Below are 13,803 nucleotides of genomic sequence, written 5' to 3'. Positions count from 1 at the left end.
TTTAAGTTGGTGCCATGTGGGGTAAGCAGAGCCGTTTTTTCCAATAGGCAAACTATGCAAGGTGCGTAGGGCCCCCGCAGCCGAAAGGGCCCCGCATCTCAAACTATGGTGTTGTTTCACTGATTAATCAACTGTTGATGAGTTGAATCCACAGGGTTACATTTACAGTTACTTACAGTAACTCTGGTTCTCTGAATGTGCACAGTCTAAAACGAGTTGGGCGACTCACAGGCTAATTCTCAGTGGTGAGACTGAAACAACCATCAGGTGCCGGTTTCAGCTAGTTTTAAAGGAATAGGCCACCGTCTTTACATACTGAGATATGCTCTTACCTCACTTTAGCCAAGTTAATATATCCCCGTCTGGTCTTTGTCCGTGCGCTCTGCCAGGCAAACGGAGCACATACGCAGCCTCTCCCACATGTCACATAGCTCCAAAAAAGCTCACGATAGAAGCTACCAAGCTCTTCCACGTGTTCCCTATTTAAATAAAGTTACGTGAAGTGTTTTCATGCGAAGTATATTTACACAGAAATGTAACGTGTCGATTATATAAGCAGATAAAAAGGGGAACTATATTGTGAGGCGTAATGATACGAGGAGTAAAACGTCCGCGCAGTAACTCCTAAAGGTTATTGACGGAAGTGAGCGGGGGAAGTCTTTAGGAGTTACTGCGCGGACGTTTTACTCCTCGTATCATTACGCCTCACAATATAGTTCCCCTTTTTATTTGCTTATAAAATCGACATGCTACATTTCTGTGTAAATATACTTCGCATGAAAACACTTCACGTAACTTTATTTAAATAGGGAACACGTGGAAGAGCTTGGTAGCTTCTATCGTGAGCTTTTTTGGAGCTATGTGACATGTGGGAGAGGCTGCGTATGTGCTCAGTTTGCCTGGCAGAGCGCACGGACAAAGACCAGACGGGGATATATTAACTTGGCTAAAGTGAGGTAAGAGCATATTTCAGTATGTAAAAACGGTGGCCTATTCCTTTAAGTCAGCGGTTCCCAAACTGTGGGTCAGGGACCGGACGTGGGACCATTTGGGAAAAGTTGGGAAATAGACTATAGTAGCTCTAAATCTCAGTCTCACAGTGGCTTAGTGGTTCTCACACAGAGGAACGGGGCCTGAATTGAGGTCATTATGTTGCACTTCTGCCCTGCACTACTGCACAGTGGAACCGTTTTTGATGGTAAATGGATTTACTCTTCGTCGAATAGCCATGGGATGCTACTGTAGGGCCCCTGTGTGGATTTTTGCTTAGGGCCAGCACCGTCTCGGGGGGTAAGATTGGTGAGTGTTTGCCTTCTTATGACAGGGTGTCCAGTTTAACTCCAGTGCATGCTCTCAATTTAAAGCTGATACCGCAGATTAGCTCCAGCTATAGTGGAGAGAGAGCAATACATTATGAAACAGCATTCATTTCAGCTCCACGTTCGCTGAAAAGGGTAAACGTCTTCACTTCCTCATTAAATGATGTTGCAGAGATGTTATTAAGAGACAATGATACCGAGACCCAACACATAGATGAATGCATTTGACACAGTCATTTAGCGGTAATAAGCCCCGGTGGATCTGCACTGATCAAACACTCACGTTGTTGTCTTATGTGATACGTAAATGAGTTACTTAATGAAAGACTTGTCATAACCTGAAATACTCACATTTAATTAAGAGACAGAGCTGCCTTCAAGGTCCTCAGCCGAAAATAAAAGCATGTGGGCTCGCTTAAACGCTTTTGAATTGAATGTTTTCCAACGATGACAACAACAACGGCCCTCCACGCCGGATGAGGTTCTCCATGGAAACAGTTTGGACACTCCTGCTTTAGAACATGTTATATTCAATGACAGAAATGGAGTAGGATTTCACTTGATTCACACAGTTTTGAGAAATCCTCTGGTTAATCCCGATTTGTGCTTCCTCTGTAACATTAATCTTTCTTCCACATTTTATAGCTCATAATCCCACATTGTATCAGTGTCTATCAGGCCGTGCTGAAGCTGTAAACCACGCTGTAAACCAAGACTGAAAGATACAGACTAACTGCTGCCTATCTGAACCCCAGGCAAAGTCAAGAGTTTGCTCTTACTCAGTTTTCTCTGTACTGAACCCAGGACCTTTGAGTTCTTAATCGGGTGCTATTCACCTGATTCAGGATCACGCAGCGGGGCGCCCCCTTGTGCTCACATTCAGACAGCATGTCCGATTTAGGCTGACATTGGCTGTGATTGATGATATTGATGTGACATTTCTGACACACTGCTGGTTAAATATATTGTTCAGCTCATTTTCATTCCTGGGCTTAAGGTGTGGACTGTGGACACATGTATCACACAGGTTTTGTTGTTGAGTTTCTTATTGTAGTAAACAGAGCAAAAACAGCACTTTGGTTCGGCTCAACCCTTTTTTGGTTGTGATGATTTGGATCTTGTGTTGAGAGTGCTTTGAATGTGAGCAACAAAAAGAAAACATTTCATTCAAATAGTCATTCAAAAACCGGCACCTAAGCTAGAGTTAGCATGTGTAGCATGAAGCTAACGTTAGGACCATTGTTAGCATTCTCTGTTATTTCCATGTCTCATATAGGGCCCCTCACACTGTCCTTATTACCCGTTATGCACTAAAACCTTTTTTGAATCCAACCTTTATTGAGAACCGCACCAAAACATCATGTATAAAAACCTATACAGTGAAACAATGAAAACTCTTTGCCTTGCCCCATACTTGAGGATTGTTTCAAAAAAAGCTAATGGGAAATAATTCAAAATGATGACATAAACACAATTTTTCCCCCCAGCACTGTTTTGACCACCTGAATGACCGCAAGTCTGTGGGAAATGACTGTAGTTTGTCGGCTGAGGTGTCACTAAAAGGAGGAGAACCTTCTGAAATAGTTGTAGAGGTCCAGAAGCTTCAGGTACATTCTGCACTGTGAAATCTTTATTTTTCAAACGTATTGAGGGAGTCTGTGGTCGTGAGAGCTCATGAGTAGTTGACTTTGACACAGAAGGCCTCCTCCGTCTTCTCGTCCTGGTCGTTCACATACACCAGGATCTCCACAGCCCCGGGGCGCGTGCTCGGGGCGAAGCGCAGCCCGATGGTGTACGTCTCGCCACCTCCGATCTGCAGACAACAAAGGACAAATAACATTCACAACCATATAAAAAAAAAGCATTTCTAAGGTGAGACACGGCAGGTGAAATGATTTATCACACAGTAAGCAATGTTGAGATTTTAAAGGAACAGGCCACAGTTCTTCCATACTGAGATATGTTCTTACCTGAGCTTAGGCGAGTTGATACGTACCTGTCATACCTTGGTCACTTCCAACTTCACCCCCGTTTGGAGCTATAGGAATACATCGGGAGAGGCCAAATGCAAACAACGTCTATGGTCGTTTTGCGTGACTAAGGACACACACAAAGCCCAGACAGGTACGTATCAACTCGTCTAAGCTCAGGTAGGAACATATCTCAGTATGGAAAAACGGTGGCCTGTTCCTTTAAAGCAGGGGTCTTCAAACTACAGCCCGCAGGCCAAATCCGGCCCACCAGATGATTTAACCCGGCCTCTGCCCTGTAGAGCATAACACGTGTCCAGCAGAGGGCACTGACATAGCTCAGGATATAAACAACACATTATAGCCACGTGGTTAATGGACAGTCTGTCCCATGGCGGCTGTGGCTTCAATAACAGCTGACCACCACCGAGTGTGGAGTGAATGAATAATGACTACTATGTAGTACTTTAAGGAACTTGTGACACAGGCTTGTAAAGCACAATACAAGCGTACACACAGTTAATACTTCACATTACGCAATGATGTTTTATTTGAAAATAAAAATAAATGGAATAACTGTGGTATTTCAAATTAAAACAAAGTGTGAAGACTTGATTACTATTTTTGGAAACCAATACAGCCAAACAATCAAGTGTTGATCTTGTGGATATAGTAGTGGGGACGACTGTACCAGTCTGGTAATCTCTACTTCACAATGAGGCCTGCTGCATTTTGCTCTGGGTCAGACAATTCTATGTTATAGCCAACCCGGCCCGGCCCCCCTATCACAGTCAGGAACGATAATGTGGCCCCTAGAGGAAAAAGTTTGACGACCCCTGCTTTAAAGCTTGTTTTCTCTCTTAACATCTGCACTTTAGCAGCTCCTACAGACTCCAAACTTTCCAGGCTTGAACTTAACAATAACAACAATTGATTTGCGTTTTCAAAAGCTAAACGAGATCCAAAATCTTTGTAACTAATATAACAATGAAATAAATCCATCAATTTAAACTTGGCTCTATCCATTATTTAGATTTTGTCACTGAAAACTTTTTTTTTTTTTTTTCACATGTATATCAGTGAACCTATTTTGAATATTTCTATTTGCTTTTAACCTTCTTTTCTCACATTTCCCCAGCGTCTTGTGATTTGCAGTGTTACAAACCGGCGGTCACAGTAGAGTTTCCATAACCCGCGCAGAGCTGCCACTGCAGGTGCACCGCTCCGTTTCAAATCCTTCCACGGTAATATTCCTCAATCCCCGTGTTCCTCAAAGCCTGCAAGTCTTTTTGTATTTTCAGTAATAGCCTCCGAAGGAAACATGGATCAATGGGGGGGGACTCGTGCAGTAATCTCGCCCAAAAGCGGAGCAGTATTGATCGGCTGTGGCCCGAGCTCCCGACAAGTGCCTCTATCATCCGGGCAGGAGGTGCAACGGGCAAACTCAGGCTTAGCAATAACAGCTGACCAGGCTCCTGTGGGTAGGCTGACATTTCGGCTCGCATGGTATAATCCCAGGTATTCTCACACCCGGGCCCTGAGCCATGTGTTGTAGGGTCCCAGGCGAACATTCACTCATCATATTTATCGTGATCTAACCCTAAAGAGAGACGCTGCTGGTGAGTGGGGGATAAATCATACAAAGAGATATCAATTAGAAACTTCTGTACAAGAGGAAACATGTGTTGCAAGTTCCCTTTCATATAAAACGATGTAACCAAGGGTGCTACGGTTATGCGAATGGATATGCTGTGGGAAAATGTAGAAAGTGGTGATGAATCCGAAAGCGAAAAACATTGTAAAATCAATATGGTAACAAGTGATTTTGATTTATCTGTGACTTTGACATTAAAGCTATGACATTAACTTATGAACAATATTCAGAACCTCCAGAACGACGATGCGTAAGAGCTGGATCAATGACAGAAATCTTGGGGGCTTTTCAGAGTTTTAAGTTGTTCTAACGAAGGTTACAGCATTTAGTAGTTATTTTCCACGGCACACAGAGCCCAGTGACAGCAGCACTGAAGGCTGTGCGGAATCTACTTTGAGCAGGGGCGAATCTGAGTATACAGGGGCTGGGGCATTACAGGGGAACCACTGACAGAAAAACTGCCAGAAGCTAACAAAAATTAAAAAAATATTATTTTAGATTTATCTTTCAAACTGCAGGGAAAAGCAGCTCATGTTTAAAAAACGTAATTTTAACTTTAATTTTAACTTAAATTTTTTTTAAGTCGCCCCCTTCCTTAGCTGTCTTAGTCATTTTGTACATAGACTGGAGCATTACAAATATATCTTAAATTGTTGTGGCGATTTAAATATTAATTAGACTTTAAATCCAGAATGTTTGCCTACATTTTCAAAATCACAAAATCTTGAGAAAACACTTTATATTTTCAAGTAGATTAAAGGCATTTTGTAAAGAAGAATTAGGCCTAACTCTGACGTTTGCGACTTGAGGTGACTTGCCGGGTAAAGAAAGACTTGACTTGACTTGCCAAAAGCTATGACTCGACTTGACCCCTTGACCAATTGCCTTGGACTTGCTTGGGACTTGGACCTTCTCGACTTGGACTTGACTGGAGACTTGCATTTAATGACTTACTCCGACCTCTGGTAGGAAGTGTCCAGCGCCTCTGCGGGTTTAAGTCATTCAGACTGAAGCTCCGCCTCCTCTCACTCGCCTGGGTCTGACTTTACAGCGAGCCCCACTGTGTGATCCTTTCGCCCTCTGTCCGAGCTTAGTTCCTCTGCTCCTGGATCTTTATTTGGCAGATAAACGCTCCTTGAACATTAGATCGCTTCTTTCCCCAGTGATGCGGTGCTGTTTGTGTGAGGGGCTGGTGCTTTCTTTGCTGTGCGAACATGAGGAATCACAATGCTCAATGTTAATGAGTGGAATAAACAGACATTTGTCCTCACAGAGTCTCAGGCTCTGTGTTATCAGGGTTATATGAACTCTGTGCACTGTGCTTACAGAAATAGACAAGTGCCTGTTTGCTCCGCCCACTGTCCACAGCTGAGAGGGGGACTGGGGGCGCACATGGTTCTGTTTTTTAGAGCTTCTTTGATACAAAATGATGTGAAATGCAAAGAAAAGTTTCAATCACTGAACAATCACTGAAAATGCCTGGAGAGACTGAATATCTGACACAAATGGGTCAGAGAATGTTTTATATCAGCCCCTAAAACACAGGCAGCAAAAACAAAAGCGATTCATAATTCTGTTCAGTGCACAATCTATAATGCTCCTGTAATGTTCCTTTATTTTCTATAAAAGATCCAAAATGTCCGCTGCAGAGTATGGGCTCTTTAACGTCAAGCACTAGAACAAACGGCCTGCTTTCCCCCCCACCCTGACACCCCTCTCCGCGGTGTCTGGAGCTCCTCGTGAATAGTTTATGTGCACACAGACCTCGTCCATCTCTTCAGCGGTAGTGCCCACACCCTCACGCCGGGCCGTTACAGTCAGTCTACAGTCTGACTGAAGGGGCCATTACGCAGGAGCGCGGGCAGCAGGACAATAAAGCACGCGCCGTAATGGCTCCTGGATGGTTCTTCCGCGGTGATAACGCAGCGCCGGGGCGGGGCGGGAAGACGCCTTCATTACCCCGCAGACAACTGATGGATAAATAAATCGGTACATGGAGAGGCACTGTGGAAGCGTATGGAGGAAACAATGAAACAGGAGAAAGACAAGACGGGTTAATTGGTCCCTGTAAATCTCTGGTGTTTAACCTCTAACCCCTATCTCCACAGCGTGTGACACACTCAGTTTGGTGACTTTAGACTAAACATGGCTTTGGTGTCAAAGTTTTATGGGTCAATCAGCCCCATTTTAGAGAAATCCTAATGTATCTTCCATACCAGTTTGCTTATCGGTCCAATCGCTCGACTGAAGATGCCATTTCCACTGCGCTCCACACAGCCCTCACTCACCTTGAAACAAAGGACTCCTACGTTTGAATGTGTTTTTAGACTTTAGCTCAGCATTCAACTCTATAATCCCACAGCAGCTAATACACAAACTGCTCCACCTGGGGATCAACATGTCACTGTGCAACTGGCTGCTGGAAGGCAGGTCCTCCAGAACCATCACACTGAACACAGGGTCTCCCCAAGGCTGTGTGCTGAGCCCCCTCCTGTTCACTCTGCTGACCCATGACTGCACTCCAAAGTACGACTCAAACCTCTTCATCAAGTTTGCAGACGACACAACAGTGGTGGGCTTCATCAGCAACAGAGACGAGTCAAACTACAGGAGTGAGGTGAGCAGTCTGGCCATGTGGTGCACACAGAACAATCTCTCTCTAAATGTGGAGAAGACAAAGAGATTGTTGTGGACTTTTGAAGAGAACGGGTCCAGCATGCTACTGTGCTGCTGTGGAGAGGGTGACCAGCACTAAGTTCCTGGGTGTGCACATCACAGAGAAGCTCTCCTGGACCATGAACACTACATCACTGGTCAAGAAAAGTAATGAGCGTCTCTACTTTCTGTGCAAGTTGAGAAGAGCCAGAGTCCCAGTCTCCGTTATGTCCAACTTCTACAGAGGCACTGTGTGGCCCGGTGCCAGCACTGTGTCCTGCCGAAGGAGCCTCCAGCGCATCCCCTCTATTAAGGAGATGTACTCGACCCGTCTCACCCGCAAAGCCATCAAAATCGCCAGGGACCCTTCAGGGACGAGACTGCGGAATCTACGGGTCAGTTCCAGTCGACTGAGGAACAGTTTCGTACACAGGGCCATCGGGAAGCTGAAATCCCTGTATAAATAATACAGTCATGAAACTTTCACAATTGGATTGGAAATACTGTTGCACCTGTCCTAGTTCATCAGTTCATTTGTGTCCTCTCCCATGGTCCTATGTAACCATGAAGCACTGTACTCACGTCCCGCCCCCTCCCCTACGCAGAGCAGCAAGTGTGTGCAAAAGGCAAAAACATCCACTACAAAACAAAAGACCCCAAACCCCAATTTAAGGAGTCAGTGCAGACCTGGAAGCGCTCCTCCCTGAACTGCAGCAGATGGGGGTGGTCGGAGCGCAGCAGCAGAGAGCGGGGTCCGCTGTAGGGGTTGGTGTAGCTGATCTTCCTGGAGCTGCCTCGACCCTCTCCCACCGGGACGCTCACCTCGAACGCCTGCGCCACAGAACATTTGGACATATGAAGCATCAAAGTGTTTCCGAAGAATAATTTGGAACTGTCGGCCGTTGATCTCTGTTGATTTAATGTTATTTGTCATATGGATGTGTGAGAAATCTCGCTTGATGTGTTGTTTTTGGCAGCTTAGTCTTTTGGACGAAAATGCTCTTTTTAGCAAATGTCTCAGCAAATTTTGGTCATTTCTAAATGTGACAGTTTGAGTCTACTAGTTGAGGACGAAATCTCAAAAGGTGTTTTTGTCTAGTTTTAGTCGGTTTCATTTAAAAGGTATTAGTATTTACACAAAGTACACAAGTGGACATGCTGTACTAAGCCTTTGACAGACAGTTCCTCCACAAAAGGCAGAAGTGTTGCATGGCTTTCCCAAAAGCAGCCGCTCTCCTCATCCTCTCACCCTGCTTCTCATTAACATATTGAGTGCTAAAAATGGAAAAAAAACTTTTTTTAATTAAGAAACTAGACACTCTAATACACCTTCTGTGTGACTTTGGTAGCTCTGATGAACAGAAGTGAAATAATTTACGATTACAAACTTGTGAAGAGTCACAATCTGGACATTATATATCTATTATTGCATTTCTTTTCTTTCTTTTTTTAGTCCGAGGGGGCGTGGTGTTGCTGAGAAACATCCTGTTAAAGTCTTCAATCCGAGAACCAGGCTGTTTAAATGCACATGCAATAAAAAGCGTTCGATAACATGTCAACAATGTTGTCGTCGAAAATTGACTTGAAACGGAGATATTTAGGCATTTGCCTCTTCACATAATGTTAGTGTCTCTAGAGGAGAGAGGAGTAGAGAGTTGGAGAGAGGAGGAGAGGAAAGGAGAGTGTTGCATAAAACACTAATTATCTCAGAATCTAGAAAAAAATCTGTGATTTTTATCAAAACTAGCCTCTGTTTAGCTTAGATTTCTCAGGAACCGAGGCAATTAGAATTAAAATGTTTTCACCTACGAAGAGCTTAGAGATTCTGGTCTTTCAAACGAGCCACAGCATGTGTCCATAGCGATAACACAGAATATGCTGTGGTGCTACAAATATCATGAAAAACGATCTGGTTTGTTGGCACTCTACAGCTAAATCCCCAAAACAGCACGGCACTCAATGTGTTAATAGCGGCATCTGCACTTTCGTCCATCAACATACTTTCTGTGTTCATGCCGCTACTGTATTTAATTGGGAAAAAACTGTCCTGAGAAAAGTTTAAGTCCCAGTTGTCGGACCAATGGCCTGGCACCCCATGTTCACGAGGTCTTGGCTCTTTACCCCACTGAGGAAAAGTCCATCACCAAATCCACATGTCTGTGTTCCACTGTTACGCATGTCAATCACCATCCTGAACTCTTTGTGTCTGTGTGCTTATTTAAAGGGGCTAGATGCAAGTTAGTCATTTTTATACTCACTACTGCCACCTCAGGTCTCATGCGTAACTGCACCTTCTATATTAGGCTTGTGCATTACGGCACTTTAGACCCGTATTAACACCTTTTTGAGTGACAGAGCAGGATTTTAGAGGCAGTTGTGGTGAACAGGTCTGAGCTCATTCTACACATTAGGACATGGCTGGAACATGTAGGGGGAGGAAAATACTTAGTTTTAACATTTTTAAACTCTGTATAGTCCCTTTAAGCCAGCTCCAATATGTTCTCCTTACGCATTAATATTATCATTGTTAAGCTCGCATTAGCTGTCGTGGACCGAGACCTCGGGCGGTGATAGCGGAAATTTGATTAAAAAATGTCATGACTTTTCCAGGTTTTCCACGGCCGTACGAATCCTGAAGTGACATTTTGCTGTTTGACTCGGCCGATGTTTCCGGGGCGTACCTTGGAGACGACGGGCCGGTGCACCGTGAGGCACAGGAGCCAGCTGCTGACCAGGCGCTGCTGCTCCACATCCACCGCGCTCAGGTAGAAGAAGCGCCTGCCCGTCCTCCACGGCTGGACCCTCACCTGGACCTCCTGCACCGCGGCCGGGGGCAACGCGAACACGCCCCCCGGCTCCACCTGGAACACCGCAGAGGAGACAAAACTCTGAGCACAGTCCTTTTCTAACGCTGAACTGTGTGAGAACGCAACCAGTGTCGAAGCGCTCAAGATCTGTGCCAAGACTGGAGAAGGCGGCACTAAGACCTTGTTCTACCAAGTACTTTTACAAAAACAAAATGTATTTATTTATTGGCTTATTTATCTACGAAACCGACTATTTAAGTGTGGTCAAAGTAGGTCCACGTTCTGAATCATCACATGATCAAAAGCTCAAAGAGTCGCCGTCCTTTTCACGTTTCAATCTAAACTGGGGTTCATCATCAGCTCTGTTCACAGTCTCAGGTGACGGAGGAAGAATAGAAAGCGATGATAAGAGGGGAGAGAGAAAGGCAGAACTAGAGAACAGGCGGAGAGTTCACGGAAAAGGTGCTTAATGAAGTCGGTGGCGCTGCTCAGATTAGTGTGAGGTGAAGCTGGAGCCAAATCATGTTGTGAGCGACGGCAGAGACGACTGGCAGACAGAGAGAGAGAGAGAGAGAGGAGAGAATGAGCCAGAGAGAGATGGCAGCTGTCGATTCAGAGGTGAAACTCAAACATAACATTCTAAAGACGTGGCTTCACATTACCCAAATGGAACTGTTCCGCTGTAGTTTTAATTCATCATTGCAGACTTTGGGGGAGCAGCAGTGGCCTTTATCTTGGGACTGCGCCAGATTTGACTTTTAATCATCTACAAATGAAAATTTGCTGGTAATTGTCTGTACAACTGCAGAGACAAACGTTAGTGCGTGTTTTCTTCTTCTTCTTCTTCTTCTTCTTCTTCTTCTTCTTCTTTTCCAGCAGCTCTGAGCAGGTTTGTTTTTCTTGAGTGAGTAGTGTGAGCATTAGATATGTGCAAATGGAAAATTCCAGAGACAGAACACACTAAAGCAGGGCAGGATTCCTCAGCACTGTTGTTCCTGTTCATTGTTAACAAAGGATTTGCACATTTCTTAATTCCTTTCCCATGATTACCTTGTGTTGATTTCATTTTATTTCATTTTCATAGTGGCCACACCGCCTTTGCTCTGCCCAATCCCGTCAGACCTTGGAAGCTAAGCAGGGAAGGGCCTGGCAGGACTTGGATGGGAGACCATTTAGTAACACCAGGAAGCCTAGCGAATGTAGTGTGCGAGTGGTTGGTGGTGGTCGGAGGGGCCGATGGCGCAGACTGGCAACTTTGCTTCCGTCAATCTACCCCAGGGCAGCTGTGGCTACAATAGTAGCTTACCACCGCCAAGTATGGAGGGAATGAATAATGCAATGTAAAGCGTATTTAAGTGTCCAGAAAAGCACTATATAAAACCAGTGCGTGCTGGCTGCTCTGCTTTATGACCACGACACTGGGCGCCGCCATTGCTCCACCATTGCTGTAGTACCTCCATATCGCCACTAGTCTAGTCTCCCATTGAAAAGCATTGGACTTTAGACACCTTAAAACAACTTTAACGCCTGGTTTCAATTTTTTCAACACTAGACTAGGCTAGATATTCCTCCTGAGACAACGCTGGGTTAATAACAATATATGAAACCAGGCTCGTAAAAAGAATTTTTGAAATCTCGTACTTAATGAGGGTGGGACTGTTAGCATTGGAGCAGCGCGAGCTACACGTCACGCAAGGGCCGAGTCTACGGTGATAATCCCGTCCTTTTTAGGAACATGCTTCGTCAGATCTGGGGAGGGGGAGTCTGTAAATCCGCCATGAATTCCCCCTCGAACATGGTCATTATGGTAAACGGGGAGGAGTGAGCAGAAGACGTCCATTTTTTTTTACAGTCTATGTATAAAACCAATGCATTATTATCATTATTATTATATTGATTTATCAGGACAATGTACAATCACATTATGCTTGTGAGCAAAGACGCTTGTACCAGACTGTACAGCTCATTTCCATCTGTAGTCCTAGGGGACAAAAGCAGAAAGCTCTGAGATCATCTAAGCTCAACATGTCAGAGGGGAGCTCGTTCCATTTCTTTATGGCGAGAGAGAATGTGGACTATGCAAATGCGGATTTGCATCTCGGAATACTACACTGCCCCCTGGAGGTTGTTCTAGTTCTCCCTTATAGCTCTATCTGCTGCCTGATGAATGAAATCTTGTAAATCTTTCTAAATGCTGTACGAGTAGGCCTTAGCAGAAGAGTTCCCGTAGTGTCCTCTCCACAGTTCACACGGCCCCCCTCGGAGAGAGAGACAGACACAGACAAGAGAAAGTGAGATGTTTCTTGGTGCGGAGACTCCGGCGATGCCTCTGCGCAGAAACAAACCGGTGCTCCTGCTGCGGAACATCTCAGCACTCTGTCCAACACGAGGACGTTAACAAAGACACTGGCGTAGAGAGACTTGTTCTATCGCTCCCTGTCCTCCTGAACGAGAGGCGGCTCTTCAGATAAAGGAACGGCCTGACACCACACTGTGCGGGGCCGCCGCCACATTCAAAGGCTCCGAGCTTCAGACGGCTTCAAAGCGCAACACGAGCAAAACTGTGTCTGGGAAGAGCTCTCAAAGTGCTACTGACATCGTTTATTCTGACAGATGGATGTGTCCTGGTGATGCGCAGGCTCACGTATAAGCAGCCAGTGACCCGCCTCACGCCGCAGAGTCTGTGTTTACAGCCCCGCCCGCCGGTGCCACGCGGGTTTGGCCGGTGAGAAAGCAGCAAAAGGAGCTCTTAAAGGGATTGTGCACCTGTCAAAGAGGACGCCAGGATGAACCAATCTAGATCAGTGGTTCTCAACTGGTGGGTCGGAACTCGAAAGTGGGCCGCGGGGTCTGTTCAAATGACCGGTATCACGTTGTTTTGATCATTTTCATCTTTAAAGATGCACTCTGCAACTTTTTAGGTAAAAAAAAAAGTTGATATCAGTGCATATTTGACCTTTCAGTGACCTAGCGGCCGTATGGTTAGCTTAGCGCCTTTACTTTCCATCCCGGCTCCTATGATGCTTCAGGATCAATTTCATTTCAGGTTTTTTAGGGTTTCTGGTGGGATTGAATGAATGAAATGTGCATGTAACCATGGACACGGTTTTATCAGCAGTGAAAACCTAAAAAAAAACGACTGATCCTGAAGCGACTACAGGCCATCAGGATGGTAAGTGAAGGCATTATGCTAACCAACCAAGCATCCACTGGGGCACTGAAAGGTCAAATACATACTGTACATCACTGACTCCTCTTTATATCTCCACACCTGTTCGATCTCTCCGCTCCTCCTCCTCCTCTTCCTCTCTCCAGCTCTTTGTCCCTCCAGTTCTGGGGCTCTTGAACCCCATGGCCTCCGCAAAACCGACTCACTCCCACACTTCAAATCTAAACTC

At 45.2% G+C, this 13,803-nt stretch overlaps 1 protein-coding gene across 1 annotated transcript in view; it reads right to left on the bottom strand.

Annotated features, from left to right (window-relative positions):
• Nucleotides 1-2,991: 2,991 nt before the first annotated feature.
• The window catches only part of nphp4 (nephronophthisis 4), a gene marked incomplete at its 3' end in the record, with an annotated part of 350,376 nt that continues 339,564 nt past the window's right edge, over nucleotides 2,992-13,803 (bottom strand). The window contains exons 27-29 of the mRNA XM_079557985.1: nucleotides 10,280-10,459; nucleotides 8,286-8,429; nucleotides 2,992-3,132 (exon numbers count right to left, since the gene is read on the bottom strand). Of these exons, the coding sequence (XP_079414111.1) occupies nucleotides 2,992-3,132; nucleotides 8,286-8,429; nucleotides 10,280-10,459 (465 nt within the window). The remainder of the gene's footprint in view (nucleotides 3,133-8,285; nucleotides 8,430-10,279; nucleotides 10,460-13,803) is intronic.

The sequence above is a fragment of the Gobius niger genome, assembly GCF_951799975.1.
Source record: "Gobius niger genome assembly, chromosome: 6".
In the NCBI taxonomy this organism is placed as follows: domain Eukaryota; kingdom Metazoa; phylum Chordata; class Actinopteri; order Gobiiformes; family Gobiidae; genus Gobius; species Gobius niger.
The sequence above is the reverse complement of the archived record's forward strand: the minus strand, read 5'-3'. Positions and strand labels throughout refer to the sequence as shown.